The 24,240-nt window shown below is 39.0% G+C and overlaps 1 protein-coding gene across 2 annotated transcripts in view; it reads right to left on the bottom strand.

Moving 5' to 3' along the window:
* The window catches only part of RGL1 (ral guanine nucleotide dissociation stimulator-like 1), a 439,254-nt gene that overhangs the window by 104,569 nt on the left and 310,445 nt on the right, over nucleotides 1-24,240 (bottom strand). For both annotated transcript variants that reach the window (XM_006887757.1, XM_006887758.1), the window contains one exon: nucleotides 11,402-11,610. In XM_006887757.1, the coding sequence (XP_006887819.1) occupies nucleotides 11,402-11,610 (209 nt within the window). The remainder of the gene's footprint in view (nucleotides 1-11,401; nucleotides 11,611-24,240) is intronic.

The following is a 24,240-nucleotide window of genomic DNA, read 5'->3' as shown; positions in this document are numbered from 1 at the left end:
CCAGTGTAGTCAGTTCTGACTCCCATTCCTACAAGAACTGCTCCATACAGTTTTGAAAGCCGTATATCTTTATGGAAGTGGATTGCCACACCTTTCTCCAGTGGAGCCCCTAGTGGATTTGAATTATTGACCTTACAGTTAGCCATCAATTAAACCCCAATTAAAAAAAATGTTTAAATCCCTCCTATCATTGCTATAGAATCTAGCCCTTATCTCATAATGCTACCAGTTTTAATGCTACACATGTATTGGGTCAGTCCTTGGAAAAAGATACCATTCTGAGAGAGGTGGAGGATTAAAGAAAGAGGAAGAATGATCTCAAACATATCCAAAATTCAGAAATGGTAAGGATAGGATAAGGCTCAGATCTATTGTTCATAGGACTGCTGAGTCGCAGTTGACCTAACAGCAACAAAAATTGGGTGCAGATCTAGTTAATGTTAATGTATCCTGCCAGACTGTAGTTACGACAAAGACAGGAGCCATGACCTCACCATTATACTCACCTCTTACTTATCAATATGGGTAGATTCCAAACACGGGATCATGACATGAAAATGGAGCATAAGCACAGCAGATCATAAATGGAAGATAATGACACCATTACATACCTTCCAAATCACATCGTTGCATAACTGTCAGATTACATCACTACACAGCTGTCAAACCACCGAGAATCAGGATCCAGCCAAACTGAAACAAGTTTCACGGCCGTGAATATTCTCCTTTGGAAGGCTGGCACTCATTACTGCCAAACTTATGTCATTATTGTGAAAAATAGTTTTAGTATGCATTTTTTACTGTTGCCATAAATGTGAAATGCCAGATAACAAGACTGTCACCAAATGAAGATTTTGGGGTACAGGCACAGCATGTTGTATAGTACATGGCACATGTTAAATTATGTATCATGATATGTGAAACAATAATTTGATAAATATTATTTAATAAGTTAAAGTAATTAACTGCTTCTGAAACCCCGCTGGAGTTATCTATCAGCCAGGTCTGACTCAATGATATACAACAACAACTACAACAACATTTGAATAAATTCATGAATAAGAACAATGATGGTCAAGATTATCATCTGCAATGATGTGAATGAAGCAAGCACTACTCCAGCAATGTAATTTCTAAGAGAAATCAACCGAGGCAATAGGAAAAGAAATGGCCGAGATGCTCTCCAAATCATCCCTTTTAAAAAAAAATGACATAAGAGAAAAGAAAAAAAAGACATAAGAAATCATGGGTGATGATATAGTATGCTTGGAAAGTTCCACCTCATCTGTAAATAATAAGTCAACGAGCTATGGTATGTGGAAATGTGGGGCAAACAAACATGGGAAGAAGAAATAAGTCCAAAGACACAGCAAATTAGTAAGCGAGCAAATTCAGGCCTGATTATGGTCTTAAAGGACAGTGCTTAGGAATGGCGTCAGCATTCCTTACCCCCAAAAGTCCTCTGAAGGTGGTAATTCAGTCTATTACTCTGTGGTTTTCACACTGTGACCTGAGTGCCAAGTGGTCTGGCATAAGTTTCTAAAATGCTGGCTTGCCCTCGGCTTTCTGCTCACTTTTAATGCAAGAAATGTGGATCAAGAAATAACCCCCAAAGCAGCGAATGTGACAGACAATATTTAAAATGAAAAAAAAAAAAATCTCTAGATACTTGTGTAGACCCCTGAGGCTGACTAGCTGAGGTGGAGTTCTCCCTTTACGTGAGGCTGAGCCTTTTCACTGGTGTCTCGATGTTTAGAAATGAGATGATGGAAGAAGTCTGTAAATGAAATATATCTTTGAAGTTAGAGAAAATAAAATACCAAAGCCTGCAACTAAACAACTAAGAACTTTCTCTTGGGTTCAAAGAGAGTCAGTGAGGCTTGGAACTCTGAGTCATGGTGAGAAGCACAGGAACAGAGTTTCTTGTGAGCTGCTTGCTGATCACTCCATTTAAGAGAGAAAGAGTACACACGGGGAATTGACCATATATGACTTCACACTGTTGTTCTGGTCAGTCCTGAATGCTCACAATAGCAGAACAAAGAACTTATAAAAAGATTTTTTTAAAAAGGAATCGTGGGCAAAGGGGCCCTTTAGAGTAGTGAGAGAAGATCTTCACCCTGAAACCTACAGTGTCCCTTTTCAGCAGGAAAATACAGCTAAGAGAATACGCCATCCCCTTTTCCTTATGAATCAGGGTGAAGTCTCTCTCAGGGAGGAGTGATAGGGAATGGCAAAGGACACACTGACAAAGGAGATTAATCAGAACTGGCTTCGACAAGCACTGTGGCAATTGGACAATTAAAGCAGACATGTGGGGGGAAGAAGAACGAACTGGGGAGGAGGGTAGAGAAAACAGTGCAACAATGAATGAATGAAAACCCAAAATCTCTGTTCACTAAAACTAATAAAATTTAATAATAATTTAAAAAAACCAAAAAAAGTTCCAGATGAGAAACGCCATAGAGCTGGAAGTATTGAGAAACATTCAAAGCTTGATTTCGAATAGGGTTTTCTCTAGAGGGAGATAAACATGTCACATCTGCATTCAATCCATTTTGAACTGATTAGAGTTTGTACATCCTCTGACAGCTTCTCATTGCTAGATTCACAGAAGATAAACAATCCATCAGCTACCTACAACCAAGGGAACTCTGGTGGCTTAGTGGTAAGGAATTGTACTGCCAACCCAAAGACAAGGGGTTCAAATCAACCAGCTGCTCCAAGGAAGAAAGATGAGCAAACTCTTTCCAGGCAATTTACTATCTAGCTCTGAAAACCTGCTGTAGGGTCACCTATGAGTCGGTTCTGACTCAGTACACAACAACTACAACTTATTATTACGGCACAAACAAGAAGCAGTCGTAAAAATTTCACGTCAGCAACACACAAACAAGTTTACCACAACTTTACTGACAAGAAAAGAATGTTTCAAAAGTTTATTTTCAGAAAATACTTGTTTGTGCAACTTAATTGCTTACCTCCTAATTACACATCAAAAGCCCCTACAACCAGCTTAAGAATCCAGTGACAGAACATACATTTCAGCTCATTGAGATTAAACTTGGACCATATAAACTATAGTGTGAGTGCACGACAGAGTGAGGGATCAGTAGTACTTCTGCTGAGATCTGTATAGATAGAGACAAATTCCTATTTCGGTAAAGAAAACAAAATAGGCAGGGGTTCTTACTGAACTTCTTTGTCCCGATTCATCTGTAAAACAAGTCTGAGTTCCATTTTATACTGTCATAAACTGTTGTCTACTTGTCTCAAAATCTGTAAGCTTTATCTTTGGGGTAAAATAGTAATTATTCAGGGCTAGACCCAGGTATTCTGAAACTATTGTATATAATTTAAGGAGTCCAAGGGCATAGGAAGAAGCCTATGCAAGCGAGAGGCCCAAGACTTAAATACCATCAACTTCACAGCAAATATAAAGTTCCAGACCAAGTCATAGCTCTCTCAGTTCCATCTACATGTCTAGCCAAGCACTGGTCATTTTATAGGTATATAGATAGTGTTTGAACTATGTATATGCCACTTATTTCAATATCAAGCAAAGGCTTTGACTATGATTAAATTCAAGGTTTGGCTCACAAAGAAGAAATCCTAACCCATTCATTCAGTTATACCTTCAAATTTGTAGTTCAGACTAATGTTGGTCTGTCACAGCGTAGTAGACTTCTGGTTTCAAAACTGCACTCATTGCCATCCAGTCAGAACCAACCCTTGGCTGACCCTCCAGCAGGTTTTCCAGAGGCCATAGCTGCACAGGAGGGGACTGCCCCAGCTGTCTCCTGCAGAGCAGGTGGTGGGTTCAAACCACCTGCATTTGGGTTGGTAGTGCAACTGCTTGCCCACTAGGCCACCAGAGCTCCTCAATCTTCTGGCTAGCATGTGATAAATTAAAAAAAAAAAGTCTACTTATTATGATCAGAGAATAAAAAGAAATGAAAGAAGGGAAGAAATTGGTAAATAAAAGCTGTAAAAGCTGGATGCAGGTGAGTCACAGACTAAACACTCCAGTTTCCGTGTGTCTCTCTATTATGTATGATGAATGGACTTGGCATGCACTCTTTTACTGAGGACACATCTGTGGCCTATTATCAATGGGCTCACCCCATGAGGAAAAGAGGTGAGCGATTCCAAAGTAAACTTGCAGGAATTTTTGATGTTTTGACCTCAAACTGCCTGCCAAAGGTTAACATGCCTTTTAATAAGTATGAAATATGAAAAAGAGACAATATAAGACATTTTAAGGTTCTCTTTATAGATTTAAGACATGCAAGCAAAATATTATAAAAACAATGGCTCACCAACCTCATACTGATACTCAAGGCTTATATTTTTCCCCCCTCAATTATTACCACAGAAAAAAAATGACCAAACTTTCTGGCTATGTTGTAGCTCCGGTGTCATAACCAGACCAATGTGAGATAAACAACAAACACTGTGTGAATATTTCTGAATGTGAACACATGACTGACCATTGGGTCAATGCACTTATACATAGAAGAAATACTTCCAAGATGAGATAAGCAAAAGATTCATGAACCTTCAAAAGTCACACTCAAACTGATTGGTGCTCGATCTGAACTGACTTGTAGCTGACCCTCCATTAGGCTTCCAAGGCTGTAAACACATGGGAAGAGAACACCCATCTTTCTCTGGCAGAGCTGGTGGTGGATTTGAATCACCAGAAAGTCTAAGCTTTTGAGTTAGCACTAGAACTCCCTATGGACTAGGCCACTTTGTTCAAAAGAAAAATTGGTTACAGCCTCCATGGCAGGCAGTTTGGCATTTCCTCAAAAAGGGGAACATAGAAATCCCATATGACCCAGCTATTCCACTGCTAGGAATATATTTCAAGGAAATGAGAACGGAGACACGAATGGAAACTTGTACATCTATGTTCACAGCAGCATTATTCACAATAGAGAAAAAAAAAAAACGGAACCAGCCCAAATGCCCATCAACAAATGAACGGACTGGGAAATTGTGGTATAGTCATACAATGGAATACAATACAGCATTAGGGGCCAATAATTTCATAAAATATTATATAATTTAGGAGAGACTAGAGATTATTTTAAGTGAAATATTTCAGTCACATAAGGACAAATGTTGCTAAAGGCCACTACTGTGAAATAGATTGCTGTTGTTATGTGCTGTCGAGTTGCCTGTGACTCATAGCGGCCCTATGTATAACAGCCCTAAACCTTGCTCTATCCCTTGTCAATCTTATTATCTCTGACACACCTATCCCTATTACCCCAGTTACTCAATCAATCCATCTCATCAATGGTTTTCCTTTCCTGTGCTGTCCCTCCACCCTCCCAAGGATGACGTCCCTCTCCAAGAACTATCCTGCCTTGCAACATGTCCAAAGTATGTCAGATGAAGCTTCAAAATCTTTGCTTCTAAGAAGCAGCCTGGCTTCACCCTCTCCAGGATGAACTTGTTTGTTCTTCTAGCAATGCATGGTATATTCAATACTCTTCTCTAACACCACAGCTCAAAGGCATCAATTTTCCTTCTATCATCCCTAGTCATTGTCCAGCTTTCTGTTGCATAGCAAGTTATTGCAAATACCATTGCCTGAATCAGGCGCAGCTTAGTCTCCAGAGTGGCATCGTTGCTCTTTAGTACTTTGGAGAGGTGTGGGATAGCAGACTTTCCCAATGCAATTCATCTTTTAATTTCCTGGCTGCTAGCACCAAGAGTGTTGATTGTAGAGCCAAGCAAACTGAAGCTGCTGACAATCTCAATCTCTTTACCACCCATCATGATGATGAGTGAGTGGTGAGAATCTTTGTTTGGTTTTTTATGTTGAGCTTCAATACATATTGAAGACTGCAGTCCTTGACCTCTTGAAGCAAGTGCTTCAGATCCTCCTCAGTTTCAGCAAACAGGGTTGTACCATCTGCATAACACAGACTGTTGATGAGTCTACGTCCAATCCTTAGGAAAAATAGGGATGCTTTCATAGTTAAAAAAGTCATTTCTAGATTCGTCTTGAAACACAATGTGGTGATTGACAGGATAATATCCAAATATATATATAAGGAAGTCCAGTGAAAACCACTATAACTCAAATATATGCACCAACAACCAGAGCCAAAGAGGAGGAAAAAGAAGATTTCTAACAACTTTTGTAGTCAGCAATTGATTGAACATGCAATCAAGAAGAATTAATAATAATGGGTGACTGGAATGCAAAAGTTGAGAACAGAGTAGAAGGATCTATAGTTTGAAAATATGGACTTGGTGACAGAAATGAACCTGGAGATAGAATTTTACACAACCAATGACTTATTCATTGCAAATACATTTTATAAGAAACATAAATACAGGCTATACACATGGATTTTACCTGGTGGTATGCACAGGAATCAAATCAATTACATCTGTGGAAGAAATCACTGGAGAAGCTCAATATTAGCTGTGAAAACTAGGCAAGGTGCCAACTGTGGTATAGCCCACCAGTTACTCATACGCAAGTTCAAGCTGAAGCTGAAGATAATTAAATCAAATCCACGGGAACCAAAATTTAACCTGAGTCTATCATGCCTGAATTTCAAAACCACCTCAGGAACAGATTTGAGGCCTTGAACACTAATGAGTGAAGACTGGATGAGCTGTGGGAGGATATAAAGAATATCATCCAAGAAGAATGCAGAAGGTCATTGCAAAGACAGAGGAGAAAGAAAAGACCAAGATGGATGTCAGAACAAACTCTGATTATTGCACTAGAGTGCCGAGAAGCCAAATAGAAGAAATCAAGGTATTAAGGAGTTGAACAGAAGATTCCAAAGGGCAGTGCAGGAAAACAAAAGTATTACAAGGAAATGTGCAAGGAGCCAGAGTTAGAAAATCAAAGGGACTAAACTTGCTCAGCATTTCTTAAGCTGAAGGAACTAAAGACAAATTCAAGCCCCCAGCTGCAATACTTAAGTATGCTTTGGGCAGAATATTAAACGATCTAGGAAGCATTAAAAGCAGACGGGAAAAGTACTGTATCAAAAGGAATTGGCGGACACAGAACAATTTCACGAAACAACGTATGAGCAAAAGCCTGTGGGGATGAAGAAAGTTCAAGCTGATCTGAAAGAAATGGCAAAAAACAAGGCCCCAGGAACGTGAAAATAAGTAGATAATGGAATAATATATGTATAAATGTTCAAAAGTGAAAGAAGAGAAAGGGGCAAAAAAGGGGAAGGGGTTTACTCACAAAGTTTGTTTACATTGTTTTTCATACTGTATCTTTCCCCTTTCCTTTACCCACTGGCTCCCTCCACCTATCAAATTGGGCGACCCTATGATTAACAGCCCCCCCATCTTCACCCCTCTGCTCCCCTCTCCCCTCCTGGATCCTCATACACATTCTACAATAATGGTCTTATACAGTATTCGTCCGATGGGACTGAGTTGGTTCACTTAGCATACTGCTCTCCAACCCCTCCCAAGTTACGTAGTAATCTTAAAAAACCATTGCTGCCTCATGCTGCATAGTATTGCAGTGTGTGAATGTATCATAATTTCTCAATATTTAATAATTTAAAAAAATAGTATTTCCTGTCATGGAGATGTAGAGCACAAGATCATTTGCACACGGTAACAAATAGTAAGGAAGAGAGATTCAAGATTCTGAAAAGTAAAGAGATCTTCTCCTACCAAAATCTTCTAAATCTTTCCATTAAATGGAAAGATACACTTTTGTGTATCTCTAATTGTCCTAAGCACTCCTTTTACATCCTGGAATTAAAAGAAGCTTGCTTTCTTCTTAAAAAAAAAAGCGGGAGAAAGGGGGAAATTACTGGGGTAGCAGAAGTTAGTGTAGATGTTAGGGTGGATAAGGTAATGGGAAAGGTTCAATGGAGCCTTGAAAAGACAGGGTGATAGAGGAGCAATGGGAATTAATTATAGAAAATATAATGTATATAAATGATTGTCTAAAACACAGAGTTTATGTACAAAATATGAGATATAGATATATGAATGATTATATGCAAATCAGTAAAAAAAACTCTTAAAAAGGAAAATGGTTAATGATAGGAAAGATAATACAGAGTAGAGAAAATATAACTGACCATTAAGTATCTTTAAAGATGCTAAACTTGGGGAGCTCTGGTGGCCTAGTGGCAAGAAGCTGCAACTACAATCCCAGAGGTGCACGGTTCGAATCCGCCAGATGCTCTGCCGGGGAAGGAGGGGCAATCTCCTCCTGTACCAGTCAGATCTGATTTGACGGTACACGCACACAAAAATAATAAAATTTTTTTAAAAAAATCTAAAAAAAAAAAGATGCTAAACTTGACTCATAAATGTAAGAAGCATAAATTAATAATAGCGAGGTGCCGTATTTCAATGGTGGGATCTGTACACATGTAAATACCCATGGCTGACAAAGGAGTGAGGTCAGGACAACAGCAGACACTCTCATTCTCTGGAGACAAGGGCACAGTTGGGGCAAGCCTCTTGAGGGCAACTTGGAAATAACTTACATTTAAACACCTGATCTTTTTAGCCATTAATCATTCTTCTACAAAGTTATCCTATAGAATGCTTACACAAGGATTCCAAAGATGACTGTGCAAAGCCATTCCTCATAACACCGTTTACACAATTTAACACACAAATTTCAAAATCTAGACAGTTTAAATATTCATCCACAGAATAATCCATTTAATAAAAATTACAGCCATTAGAGACAAAATGCTAGATCCGTCTATATGTGCTGATATATGAAGTGATGACAGTAACTGTCACTTCCTAAATGCTTTCAATATGCTAGCCACTAGTTTTAAGCACTTTCATCTTTCTCACCTAATGGAAAAAACTACTGGAGATCTACAGAAAAAAGCTGCAAAAGAGATTGTGTAGTGTGAGTCTATTCATAACATATTTGCACTTATACACTCACATAGAAAATTCTGAAAGCTACAAAAGGAGTGGTTTCGAGTGAAAGGAAATTTTTACTTTCTAATTTCATAAATTATTTGAGCATTTCATTATATACACAGATTACTTCTATTTATAAAATACTAACACGTGCCCTACTTAGTTATTTGCTGTGCTTGTTTTCCCTATACATTTTTTTAAAAATCTAATAAATAGCAGTAAGAAGACTTTTCCATTTCTCTTTATGCCCTTCTATTAGGCTTTTTAATAGAAGAGGACATTATTTTTCAAAATTTAGTTAACAAAAATCAATATTCAACCACCACAATGGTCCCCAACAAAAACACCCTATCTCATTTCCTTCCTTCTACAGGAAATCCCAGACAGAATCTAAGGATTTGGATGACGATTCTCCTGATTCTAAAACAATTGTTTGGCTGTCAGTTTTCTTCCTTCCAACATCAAGTCAATTCAACAATAGGGTTTTTCAAAGGCCAAGTTTAATTATAAATAACCCCCAAAATAAGAAGGAAAATAGAAAAGATTATCCATTTGTGTTACAAGGCACACTGATATGTTACATTTGACAGCAGATATTAATGATCATATTTATGTACAAACAATAAGCACCAAAACACGATGACTATCAAATACTTTAATTAACACAACATCGTCGTCATCACCATCATCATTACCGGAGGCACCAGCAGTCTAATCCTGAGCTGTGTCTTCCACACATATTCTCACAGTCCAACTTTACCACAACATTTCACATGCAAGCAAGATTCTGCTGAAGATCATCCAAAAACGATTAGAACAGCACATCAGCAGAGAACTGCCGGAAGTCCAGGCTGGGTTTAGAAGGGGTCGTGGTACTAGGGATATTGTTGCTGATGTTAGATGGATCTTGGCTGAAAGCAGAGAATACCAGAAGAATGTCTGTCTGTGTTTCATTGATTATGCAAAGGCATTTGACTGTGTGGATCATAACAAACTGTGGCTGACTCTGAGAAGAATGGGAATCCCAGAACATTTAATTGTGCTAATACGAAACCTATACTTGGACCAAGAGGCAGTAGTCAGAACAGAGCAGGGTAACACTGCATGGTTCAAAATAGGGAAGGGTGTACGCCAGGGATGCATCCTGTCTCCATACCTTTTCAACATGTATGCAGAGCAGATTATCCGAGAGGCTGGGCTCTATGAGGAGAATTGTGGCATCAGGATTGGTGGAAGATCTATCAACAATCTCCGTTATGCAGATGACACAACCTTGCTTGCTGAAACTGAGGAGGACCTCATGCACTTGCTGCGAAGGGTCAAGGACTGCAGCCTTCAGTACGGACTAAGGCTCAACGTCAAGAAGACAAAGATTCTCGCCACTGGACCAATTGGCAGCGTCAGGATGGATGATGAAGAGATTGAGAGTGTTCACAGCTTCACTTTGCAGTGAGGAAATCAAAAAGTGTATCGCGATGGGAAAGTCTGCCGTTAGGGACCTCTCAAACGTACTCAGGAGCAACAGTGTCTCTCTGGAGACTAAGGTGCGCCTGATACAGGCCATGGTATTTGCAATCGCTTGTTATGCATCAGAGAGTTGGACAATGACTAGGGAGGACAGAAGGAGAGTGGATGCCTTTGAGCTGTGGTGCTGGAGAAGAGTACTGAATGTACCCTGGACTGCCAGGAAAACAAACAGTCATCTTGGAGAGGATTAAACCAAGCTGCTCCTTGGAGGCAAGGATTCTGGGGCTTCGTCTGGCATACTTTGGACATGTTGCCAGGAGGGACGGGTCCTTGGAGAGGGACATCATGCTTGGGAGGGTGGAGGGACAGCGCAGGAGGGGAAGACCCTCTATGAGATGGATTGACTCGGTGACTGGGGTAATAGGGATGGGTGTGTCAGAGGCGGTGCGGTTGGCGCAGGATAGAGCAGGGTTTAGAGCTGTTGTGCATAGGGTCGCTATGAGTCGGAAACGACTTGATGGCACATAACAACAACAACAACAATTAAAAACCCTGGTAACTGATTAGTTAATGGCCATATATACAATCATAAAAATATGCAGAAAACCTTGGGATCTCAAACAGTAATTGGAATCTATAAACAACTGAGTCCAAATTTATGGCATCGAAGGGAGCTCTGGTGTCCTAGTGACAAGAAGCTATGCTGCAATCCTGAAGGCTCGCAGCTCGAATCTACCAGATGCTCTGCTGGAGAAGGAGAGGCAATCCGGTTTGATGGTACACAAGAAAAAATAAAATAAGCAAAACACCAAATTTATGGCATATATTCTTAGTGCGCTTCGAGATTTTTATGAGACTTCTTTTACCCCCAGAAAAAGGCCATAAGCGACTCTTAGATAATCTTTATGCCATCTGTTCGAGAAGCCAGCTAATCGGCATGCCGAGCGCAGGTGATTCCAAGCCTCGCCTCTTCTCTCTGCAAACAGTCTTAACATTTCTATCAGCTCACAAACACCTTTCAGAAGCTTACCTGTCCAGCAGCAGTTCCAGCACGTCTTTAGTGGAAGCAAAGCCTCTGTACGTTGACAGGAAGATGCTGATGTAGGTGAAGTCATTGTCCCCGAAAGCTGTCAGCAGGTTCTCCACAAGCTTCTCCAAGGTACCAGCTTTAATGGTCCTGATCTTACAGGTCTCATACTGACTGACTGTGTGTCCTGGAGGCAGCTGGTCCCCTTCAACCTGTCCAAAAAATCAAGGAGAACGGTCAGAAGAAATGCACCTCTAGAGTAAAAGTGAAAATAAAGACATATTTAGGATGCTAAACCATTGCCTGTATTTTTTGCTCGGGGGTGTGTGTGGTTGCGTTCTACTTATTCCCTTAACACTATCTAGGTTATTGGCTTATTTTACTAAGGATATTTTCTACAATCCAAGGATTATGTTTAGCAAAGGTCTGCATCATTCCCTTTCTACTGCTCCTTGGTAGGTTTTCAAATTTATTCTTTAAAACAGCTCATACAGTAATGTGCTAAGAACTGGACTGGCTCACACCAGGTTTAGAGAACTGATTGATAACTTTGTCTGAACTCTGTGTGCAAGCTGACAGCATGTTGATGATGTGGTGTGAGGAGCCATGGTGGAAGCATTTTCTCCACAGAAACAGGCATACATGAAATATCTGGGTCCTTTCTCTTTCCCTGAGTCTTTTGTTGAACATTTGCAGGTGCACCACTGCTCGGTTTCCATAGTTTGACGTCTTTTAGTCCATGGAAGGCAATGTGCATATTAGCTCAATATTGCCATGATCATCAGAACTGACTGAGGAAGAACTGAGCTGTACAAAATAGCAATGGCATAATCTCTGGCTAGTTAGAGAGTAAGGTGGGGATGCATGACCCCCACCTTCTGGAAATTTGCAATGAGAAGATGTTTGCTGGTGGACAAGCAGCTTTCACAATAGAATGACAGCATAGATACGCATATTGAAACAGCCCTGGTGGCACAGTCATTAAAGCACCCACTGGCTGTCATGTCAGTGGTTCAAACTCACCATCAATCTGTAAAGCCTGAAATCTGAGTATAAACATTTAAATGTTAGGAACATATAGATATCCTTTATATCGTGCAATAAATCTGCTATTAGCAAATGAGAAAGAGATTCAATCTTCAAAGTTTAATTAGTCTTTTCCAGGCACCTATGGTAGTGAAGCCACTATATTGACAAAAGTCCTATAATGAGTCTCTTGCTAAAGCAAAGATTCTGCATAATGCAAACAATCACTGGGGGGTTTCTCAACATTACATGTTTGAGATGTTTTATATCAGATTGCCCTAAATTTAAATATTCATACATGTGAACATTCAAGAAGAGGGCCAAAGAATATAGACCTGAATCTCTGTATTACGATGTTGTGCTTATTATGTAGTATAATTTCTTTTTATTCTCTTGCCTACCAGAAATTAAACCAATGGAAGGGAACATATAGGTTCTGGAAGACAAAAGTGACAGCAACTACTTTCAAAAAGGAGGTTAGAATAGTTTAGAGCTACCATGGTAACTGCTATTAATATGATAGAGTTTTTGTCGTTGTTGTGTACCATAGAGTCAGAACCGACTCACAGCTGACCCTCCGCTGAATTTTCAGAGGCAGTTAATCACACAGGACCTGGTGGCCTCGAACAGAGTGCCTTCAGGATTGCAGTGCAGCTTCTTGCCACTAGGCCAGAGCTCCCTTTTAAAATATTAATTCCCTATATATTTAGTATTATATGGAGACTGGATGGGCTCTCTTATTTTGGTTGAGGGTGGTTGTGGAATGTTTGGTTGTTTTTTATTTAAGCTTTTTGTTTAGAGTCAACAAGACCTCCTGAAGGGCTCTTGTTACTCTAGTTTGGAGGAACATTCTTCTTAGTTTTATAGCACTTGTGTCAATTTGCTTTGCAGAGGAAATCTGAGTTTGCTGTGACACTGAACCTTGTGTGATTGGGGTCTCAAATGCCATAATGGAACAACTGTGCCATAGGCTGCCCAACATGGGCAGTGTTTGGTGGAGCTCTCAGACTGATTAAGGTGTGGAACCAGAAGTGGCATCCACTTCCTAAACCACATGCCTCTGGAAACTATGAACTTGGAGAAAGGATGATAGTCATAGAAAGGCTTCAGGCCTTTTGTTCATAGGCAAGCTATGAGTCCTGCTCGACTCGACAACAATCAACAACAACTTAATATTATACAGTAGATGGGTTTATATCTTTATTTAATTTTAAAACTTACTTTTTATTTACCAAGGAAATTTGTATCTAGTTCAGGCAAAATACCATTATTTAGGTTCTTTGGTCATTTGACTCAGATCATGGTCTAATACTTGTTCTCTGTTATTTTATAAGTAATTTTATGACAGGTCTAATGATACCCATCTGCTCCCAGAAGGTTCAATTACCTTTTACCAGAAGCAGCAAATGAAAAGGGTATCTAGTTTCAAGTCCTAATTATATTTCTTATTACTTGGTACTATGCTGTCCTAGTGAATGCTTCAAAACAATAGTCACACACATACACATACAACTGTGTGGTCAAATTTGGGGACTATAACGTTCAATAAAGTCAAAGACATTCTCACAGAATCTCTTCTATTATTAATACGCTAAGGTTAACACTTCATGATGAAGTACTATGAGACTCTCAGACGGGGTATGATATATGACATTTCAAACAAATTTCCCTTTCCTCTCAGAAGACCTTGCAGAACTTTAGAATGAACACACTTAGAAAAATTCTAGTTTAGTAAATCATTGTGATGTATTTAAAATTCAATTAATATTTATCACTTCACTTAAATGAAAAAAATATTATAAAAAATGTTAATTTTTATCTACAGACACACATATATATTTAGAGAAAGCTTAAATATTTTTCTTAATATAAAAATTTAGGGATACCCTTTGTTTTTCACTTTGTCACTTCAAAAATCTGGCCAAAGTAGTTATCAGCCTGGATACTACTGAAAACCATAGATAAAAAAACTGCAATGTCAAATGACACTAAAAGAAATGGTTTCTCAATCCTTTGAGATATTCAAGTCATAATTCTAAATCAAACAACCTTGCAGTCTCATAATGCCAGATTCCTTTACTAAATAATTTGGTAGTTTGATGATCCTCATTTTGCTTACATTTTACACAAACTCCCTTCTAAAATGGACTTTTTCCTTATTAAAAAATCATGACTATCTAAAAGAACTAATTTTTTCACTAAGCACTGATGTGGTAAAAAATTCAAACACAGAGAAAAATGTCTGTCAAGGGACATATGACTAAAAATTACTGTGTAACAGAAGAAATTAAATATAATAATTCTTAGGCACAAATGATAATGACAACACAACATATTAAAACCTATGAAACACAGCAAAAGCAGTGCTCAGAGGAATATTATAGCACTAAAAAAGAAGAAAGGGCCCAATAATAATTTTTAATGGGATAGTAAAACTAATGTCCAGCTTTATTTGGAAAGAAAAGAGGCTCTGAAGAGCTAAAGCATTATTGAAGAACAACAAAGTGGATTATCTAATATGTCTTGATCCCAGCCATACTATATTGCCACATTAGTCAAAACATCCTGGTGCAATTAGAGGCATATACACCAATGGAACAGAACTGAAAACCAAAAATAAATCCATCCACCTGTAGCTTTCTGGTCTTTGACAAAGTTGAAATCCATTCAACAGGGAAGATACAATCTCTTCAACAAATGGAGCTGACAAACTTGGATATCTATTTGCAACTAAAAGGATCCATGCCTCACACCGTCACAAAAACGAACTCATAATGGATCAAAGCCCTAAATGTTAAAACAATAAAGTTCTTGGAAGATAACACAAGACTATACAAATACACTATCAAGCACAGCTGAAAATATACAAACAATAGTTTGATGTTGTTAGGTGCCACTGAGTTGAGTGTGACCCATAGTCCAACCCTATGAACAGCAGAACTGAACTCTGACCTATCCTGGGCCTTCCTCACAATCTCTAACATATTTGAGCTGTTGCTGCACTCACTGTGTCAATCCATCTGATGGAGAGTCTTCAACTCTTTTACCATCCCTCAAACATGATTCTTCTAGGAATAGCCTCTCCTAGCCCAAAGCATGTGAGATGAAGCTTTGTCATCTTTGCCTTCACTGCATCTGCACTTTTCCCAGAATATATCTGTTTGTGCTTTTGGCAGGCCATGGGATATTAAGCACTCTACTCTGACGCCACAGTTCAAAAGCATCAATTATTCTTCTGTCATCCTTAGTCACTGTCCAGTTTTCAGATGGATAGCAAATGACTAAAAAGCTCATGGCCGGAGTCAGATGCCCTTTAGTCCTCAATCTGGCATCATAGCTTTCTAATAATTTGGAGGGGACCCTGACTTCTGACTTTCCCAGTGCAATACATCTCCTGATTTTCTCACTGCTGGTAGATACCAAGTATACTGATTCCTCATAATTAAATTCTTATGCTCATCCAAAGACTAATGAAAGAATGAAGTGAAAACTTTCAGATTGTGGAGCCAAAAAACAGATTAGAAAAAATTTTCTGACATATCCAAACACACTGAGAGGTTAAGATACTGGCCTTGGAGTGAAAGGACCATAATCTTAGGGGACTTCTAGGTCAACTGGCATAGTATAGTTCATAAAGATAATGGTTTACATCCTAATCTGGTGAGATACTTAAAAGTTTGCAAGTGGTCAGCTAAGAGACAATCACTGGTATCTTCTAATACAGAGTCAAGGAAACTAAAGACTTCAAGAAAGGATTAATGGATAGATTATGTATACTGCATTGAAACAGACGAGGGAGAGAACAGTTTAAAAGCAATATATGATAGGGTTTTATGGTTATCACAGGAATCCAGAATTAATATTGGATAGTCGAGTACATTCAGAGTGGGGGGAATGTATACCAACGAAGGAGTTTATCTTTTGCTTTTCCAAGAGAGGAGCGAACTGGGGGAGGGGGGAGGGGGATAGGGAGAAAAGTGCAACAATGAATGGATGGGAATCCAAAATCTCTGTAAATGTTAATTAAAATTAATAAAATTTTTTTTAAAAAATAAAAGGATTAATGGCCCACAGGAACCACAGCCTCCTTTTCCCAGAGAGCAGCACTCAGCACTCAGTTCTTGGCTACTACGACCAATCACTCTGACCAGGGAGACAACAGAAGGTCTCAGGTAGACTGGAAGAAAAATGTAAAATAACACTCAAACTATAAAAATGACCAGATTTACTAGGTGATAGAGACTATAACCCTAAAACATCTTTCTCAACTGATACAATTTTCAACTGAAGCCATTCCAAGAAATCACTTTTCATCCAAATAATAGAGTGACCTATATAAAAGCCATTGGGGAGGTCTTGTGGGGAGACCAGATTGTGGCTTCCCTGGGGACAGGTCCCTGCATTTGGGGATCCTTGTCTCAGCAGCTATGGGGCTGCCACCCCAGGGGCCAAATAGGACAAGATAGTTTGGGACACAGAGCTACAAGCAGGGGAAAGAATTTCTCAGCTTTCTGAGAGTGGCAGGGCTGACTTGAGACCCCTCTACACACAAGTTACTTGAGTCCTGAACTTGCACCACTCCAGAGTATAAAGGAAGACATTAAGCTTCAGGAGAGAAGGTGCATCAGGTGTATCTCTGTACCCAGAATGAGCACTTTCCAGTGCTTGTGGGGAGTGCAGACTGAGGCTTCCCTAGGTACAGGTCCCTCTATTTGGGGATCCTTGCCTCCACAGCTGTGGGTCATCCTAGGGGCAAAACAGGATAAAAGATTTTGGGACACAGAGCTATATGTAAGCAGAGGAAAGACTTTCTCAGCTCTCTGTGACTTGAGATACCCCTTTGCACATAAGCTGCTTGAGTTGACAGCCCTAATCTCAGGCCACTGCAGAGACAAAGGGAGACATTAAGCTTCAGGAGAGAAGGTGCATCAGAAATTGCTTGAGTGGAGCACCTGGTCTCACACCACTCTGCCACTTCATACATGAAGGGTATATACATCAAGGCAAGATTTCTGCAGGGCTGTAGTGCAGAACAGAGAAAACCTTAGGACTTTGTTGTTGTTGTTGTTGTTATGTGCCATCAAGTCACTTGTTACTCATAGGCAAATTTTCCCAGAAAGGACTTTCAGTAGAGTGAGTGTCTCAACCCATAGATTGGACTTTTTTTTAAAATTTTAAGTGTGTGTGTGTGTGTGTGTGTGTGTGTGTGTGTGTGTACCGTCAAATCAGATCTGACTGGTACAGGAGGATATTGTTCCTCCTTCTCCAGCAGAGCATCTGGTGGATTTGAACTGTGCACCTCTGGGATTGCAGTACACCTTCTTGCCACTAGGCCACCAGAGCTCACCAGATTGAACATTTTAATGTAGCAACTGATCAGTAACATCATATAGACAAAAATTACCAACAATTTATGCTGACACAATAGAAAAAGCCTAACACTTATCAAGAAAAACTTAACGTAGAGAAAGCAGCAGGCAGCATCAAACACTGTAAAAAAAACAAATTATGGCTTCTCAAAAAAAAAAAAAGCAGAGAATATTGCTGATTCAGTGAATACCCCAGAGTCAAGAGGCACATGTATGTAAGTATGGAGACATTTGAACAGCTATGAAAGAAAGTAAAAATGATGGAGGAAATAATGGAAGCCACAAATAAAGGGAATAACCTAGAGGTAGAGAACCAGAAGAAATAATTGATGAGGAGTTATTTATTTGAATAGCTATGGAAGAAAGTGCAAATGATGTAAGCAGCAATGGAAACCACTAAGAAAACAAACACTTCAGAACCAAAGGGCCAGAAGAAATATATGAATGAGGAGGAACTTGTATAACTATGGAAGAAAATGCAAAAGATGGAAGAATGATTTGAAACTATAGATAATGAGGTACAAGAACTTGAAAAACTATCACAAGGTAGAGAGAGTACAGCCAACACAGTACTAGAAATACAGAAATGCATGAATATGCAATCCAAAATATTAAGACCAAAATGGCAGGAATGTCCAACAAGCTGGAAGGACAAAAAAGTCAGAACAGAAGAGAGGAAGCAGAGAATCAGTGAGCTGAAAGACAAGAGCCTCAATGGAAACATACTAGAAGAAAAAATCAGAGATGAGATATAAAGAAAATGAAGAAAACATTAGAATCCTGTGGGGTGACATCAAAAGGAATAACATATGTATGACTGGAATTCCAGAATAAGATACAGGAAAATCACTGGGAAAATTATGGAAGAGGTACTAGAAGAAAACTTTCCAGATACTATGAAGAAGCTTAGTGAAGACCACATAGACTAGACCCAAAAATAAAAACATCAAGACATATCATAGCAAAATTCTCCAAAATAAAAGATAAGGATAGATTATTAAAAGCAGCACAAGAAAAACAGAGTCATCTACAAAGGAAAAGCAATTAGATTTACACATTGCCAGACACTTTTAAATTGACAACTGTGCTAAGAAACACATTTTTTTCCCTTCGATGTATTACCGTCATTTGCAGCAACGTTTTAAGTTCTGAATTTTGAGCAGAAACCATGCAAGCAAGAAGACAATGAGATGGCTTACACAGAAAGCTGAAAGAAAACAAATGCCAACCGAGCAAAGCTCTCCATCAATTATGAAGGAGAAATTACATCCTTTGCAGAAAAGATGGAACTGAAAGAATTTGTGAAAACAAAGACAAAATCCACAAGAACTTCTAAGGGAAATCCTTTATACAGAGACACCAAAGGAAAGTAGTTAGTCCTTAGTAGAAAGAAACAACAGCAGCAGCAACAACAAAAAACCAGCAAAAAGGCAATGATAAAACCTGGCCTGTCAGTAGTCACACTTAAAGTGAATGGACTTAAAATGCACCAATTAAGAGAAAAAGAGTAGCAGAATGGATTAAAAAACCAAAGGCCATCAACACGTTGTCTATAACAAATGAAAAAAAATGCTCAAAATCACTGGCAATGTGAGAGACGCAAACCAAAACCACAATGAGATACCATCTGACCCCAGCAGCAATGACAAAGTTTAGCAGGACAACAAGTAATAAAGGTTGCAGAGGATGTGGAGAAATAGAAACTCTTCTACACTGTTGGGAGGATTGTAAAATAGTACGACCACCATGGAAAACAGTTTGGCATCTCCTAAAAAACCACAGAGTTGAACAGTTTGGTGGGTGGAGAGAGTAGGGGAAGGAAATGGGAAGGCTCTGGGTGAAAATACAGGGTAATTAACGATGGGCAAGGTGCAATGGTGATTAATTTAACATAATGCATGAGAATAATTGTGCAACACTTTACCATCAGGTCACCAGAGCTCCCTTACATGAGAATAACTATATGAAATACAGTATGAATGAGGAATAGTGTGAAACACAATGTATATAATCTTTGTAAGCAAGCCAATAAAAAGAAAAGAACATAAATACATTGTAGACCTTGACAACTAGAACACAAAAGAATCAAATAAACTATATGTGCAAAAAAGGAAAAAAAAATGCCAGTGGGGTCACCCAAGGTAAACAGATTTCAGTGGAGCTTCCAGATTAAGGCAGACTAGGAAGAAGGATTGGCCATTCACTTTTGAAATAACAGGCATCTCAAAATTCTATGAATGATATGTCTTAAAGAATGTGCAGCCAGAGTGCTCCTTGGAGCCAAAGGTGATGAGCTTTTCTCACATACTTTGCATATGTTGCTAGGAGAGGTGATTACTTGGAGAAGGAAATCATGTTTGGGAAGGTGGAGGAGCAGCAAAAGAGAGGGAGAACCTCAACCTGGTGAGCTGACACGGTGACTGTGGCATTGCGTTTGAGTGTGTCAGAGATCATAAAGATGGCACAGGGTAGGATTCAGATTAGTTGTTCATATGGTCACTATAAGTTGTAATCAATTCGGCCGCACCTAACAACAACAATAAAATCAATAACTCCTTGAGGAGTGTACTCCTTTTAATAACGAAGCCATAATGGTAACATCTGCCCAAAAGCAAAGCAAAGATGAGAAGGCAAGGAATGGTAGGGAAACAGAGAGGGTAAGAGTGGAAAGAGCACTGAAGACAGCAAACAACCTGTGTGTGAACAGTTGAATGGAAGACCAATTTGCTGTGTAAACTTTCATCTAAAACACAAAGAAACATAAAAAAGAAAGAAAGAAAGAAACCATGATGAAGTGGATCCCTTTTCCTGCCAGAAAGCAGATTTGGCAGGAGGCCAGGTTTTCCTTGGGGAGTAGAATTATGTTACTCATTAATTCTGTTGCTTCCTTTCATTCCTTTTGCTCTGGGAAGGAAAAAAAAAACAACACAAAACTCAAAAAACCCAGAACTCTATCTGCATGCCCGAAGCTCATGATTAACTTTAACATGGTTCATTCTTCAATGTTATTAGGAAAACCATATTTGAGATAACAGTCAAGAAATTACTTTCAAACAACAGATTTCAAAGAATAATTGTTTAAGTGTAATGAATGAGTATTAATGACAAGATCATGAAATGCAGGAAAAGAATGCCCCTGCATTCACTACATACTGCATACCACTACACCATTCTTTTGAAAACTACCATGTTTGTTAAGGTGTCAAGACATTTGCTCATTTTTACTTTCATAAGCCTTGCTGGGAACCCTGATGTTTACTTCCTATGACAGGGAAACACAAAGTTTTTTTGAAAACGAGCTCTTTCCCAATATCCCAAACATTTTTATGAAACATTAAAACTAGCTGCTGGTTACTGGAAAGGTTTTGAAATGAAATTGTACATAAGGAGACACATAAAATAGACTCTAAGAGGGCCTGTCTGCAGAAACAAAAATTGTACGTTACATGCATGCAGAAAAGGATTCAACAGCTGCCAGATCCTTTTAAGAGACTCTAGGACCTGTTTTTTGTTTGTAATATCTCACCAGCGTTGAATTGAAATTTAGAAGAAAGGGCAAGGAGGACTCTTGGCAGACAAGTGTTTAATAACACAGACTTTGAGAGCAAGACAGGGAGGGCCGAGCTTGCCCTGTGGGTCAGCACACTAACAGGAAGCTGCTCAATCTGGATTCAATCAGCGCCCATCGCTGACATGATCACAATACTGAGGCCACAAAAATGTTTCAAGATTGTTTTTCTGTCCACTCTTTCTGCCATCAGAATCTAGCTTTTCTTAAGAGAGAATGTCTGATTCCTATGGGGAAAGCATCAACTCTGCCCAAGTTAGATTCCTATAGGGGTAAGTAGCAAAACTCAGCCGTGGAATTTCCCTGGCTGTGGAAATTCCCTAATTGTCAATTTGGGCATGAGTGGGAGAGAGGAGAAAGACAGTGTGAAAAATGAAATAGGTCTTATTTCAGTTGTGCTTCCACGCACGGAGAAACACAGTCTTTCAGCTTCTAAAACATACATTCTTGAAAGCTTGGGTGTTTCTAATTTTAATATGAATCTCTCAATCAAAAATAATACTTGAGCCATCTGATACTCCAATAGGAAACTAAGAAAACAAAACCAAACCAAAAAAACAAAAACCCCAACCTCATTAGACTCAAGACAGAGTTGAATCCTTTTAGAAACACCCTCATCCTCAGTACAAGTTATCTATCAAGCATTCTAGCCAGAGGGGCCGAACAAAGATTGAGTGCTATTCTGTCTTAAATTCCTTAGAAAAATCTAATACCTATAACACAGAGTTTTACAAACTTTTAAGAATGAATAATACCGTGCTATAACTTCATTCTAGGCCATGGTCTTTGCAATTATTTGTTATGCATCAGAGAGCTAGACAATGACTAAGGATGATAGAAGAAGAATCAACATCTTTAAGTTGTGGTGCTGAAGAAGAGTATTGAATATACCATAGACTGCCAAGAGAGCCAACAGGTTTGTCATGGAGAGGGGGAAACCAGGCTGCTCTTTGGAAGCAGGGATTTTGAAGCTCTATCTGATATACTTTGGGCACATGGCCAGGAGGGACCAGTCCTTGGAGGGCACATTACACTTGGGAGGGTGGAGGGACAGCACAAGAGAAGAAGACCCTGGATGAGATGGATTGATTGACTCAGTGACTGGGGTAAGGTGGGCAGGTGTGTCAGAGACAATGAAATTGCCTCAAGATAGAGCAGAGCTCAGAGCTGTTATAAAAAGAGTCACTATGAGTTGGAGTTGACTCAATGGCACATAACAACCTATCTCCCTTCGTGAAAAGTTATACTTTATACTTCCTCATTGAATGCCTGACAATCATCTCCACCAATGTTAAGAAGAAGCCAACAATGGATAGGATATTCTTTTTATTGGGTTGGTTGGGTTTTTTTTTTCTTTTTAATTTTATATTGGTTTGCTTACAATGTTTGAATAGTGTTTCACACTGTCCTTCATTCACATTGTGTTTCATACAATCATTCCCACTCAATGTTTTAGAAAACTAATCACCATAGAACTATGCCCACTATTACCTTATCTTTTCAGATCCGTGCTGGATCTTTCCCATTTCCTTTAACCCTCTCTACCTCAACCCACCAAATTGTGCAACGCTAAGATTTCCCCCTACTCATCCTCACCCCTGTGCTCCTACCCTCTTCTCCTAGAAAACTCATACACATTTTACAAGTTATCTTTCTATTTCTATAATAATGGTCTTATGCAGTATTTGCCCTTACGAGATTGAGTTAGTTCACTTAGCATAATGCTCTCTAGTTCCTCCCAAATTATACATTAATTTTCTAAATAATTGCTCCTGAATGCTGTGTAGTATTCCATCATAAAGAAATGCTCAAAATTCTGGCAATAAGTAAATATAAGTCAAAACCACAAAGAGAGGGAGCTCTGGTGGCCTAGTGGCAAGAAGCTGTACTGCAATCCCAGAGGTATGCGGTTCAAATCCACCAGATGCTCTGCTGGAGAAGGAGGTGCAATCTCCTCCTGTACCTGTCAGATCCAATTTGACGGTACACACACAAAATAATAAAATAATAATAAAAAAAAATCTAAGAAAAAAGAAAAAAAACCACAAAGAGATAACATCTCACCTCAGTAGCAGTGGCAAAGTTTGGCAGGGCAGCAAGCAATAAATGTTGGAGAGGTTGTGGAGAGGTGGGAACTCTCATACACTGTTGGTAGGATTTTAAATTGGTACAATCACTCTGGAAAGCAACTTGGTGTTTTCTCAAAAAGCTGAACAAAGAAATTCCATATGCAGGTATTCCACTGCTAGGAATATACCCCAAAAAATGAGAACTGAGACACAAATGGAGACTTGTTCACCAACATTCATACCAGCATTATTTACCACAGCAAGAACATGGAAACAACCCAAACGTCCAACCACATTCGAACAGATTGAGAAATTGTGGTACATTCACTTAATAGAGAGGCGAGTCTAAGAGATAACCCCAATAGGAGTTGTTAATTGCACTACATTATCCAAATATATAGATTAAATTTCTTAGCCATGCAAAGAAAAAAATTCCATTCTCTAAGTGAAAGGAGCAGATGATGTGGCACACCATAGGACGGTTATGGTTAAGTCTGTGCATCTGAGTGTTACACATAAGACAGTCAGGGATATTAACCAAGGTCTATGTGAAGCCCTAGGGCAGGAGATACCAAACTCAGAGTGAACATCTGCTTTGTCTGAACTTCTACCATAAGGGGACTCACTTGTTTTTGCTAGATTAGGGCTGCTAGACAAAACACAGAATATTTAATTAAATTTTAATTTTATATAACAAAGAAATAATTTTTAAATACATTTGACTGTGTGGATCATAATAAACTGTGGCTGACTCTGAGAAGAATGGGAATCCCAGAACATTTAATCATGCTAATGCGAAACCTATACTTG

This window comes from Elephantulus edwardii, unplaced genomic scaffold, assembly GCF_000299155.1.
Source record: "Elephantulus edwardii isolate Elephantulus edwardi_28Jun2011 unplaced genomic scaffold, EleEdw1.0 scaffold00061, whole genome shotgun sequence".
NCBI classification, from domain to species: Eukaryota; Metazoa; Chordata; class Mammalia; order Macroscelidea; family Macroscelididae; genus Elephantulus; species Elephantulus edwardii.
The sequence above is the reverse complement of the archived record's forward strand: the minus strand, read 5'-3'. Positions and strand labels throughout refer to the sequence as shown.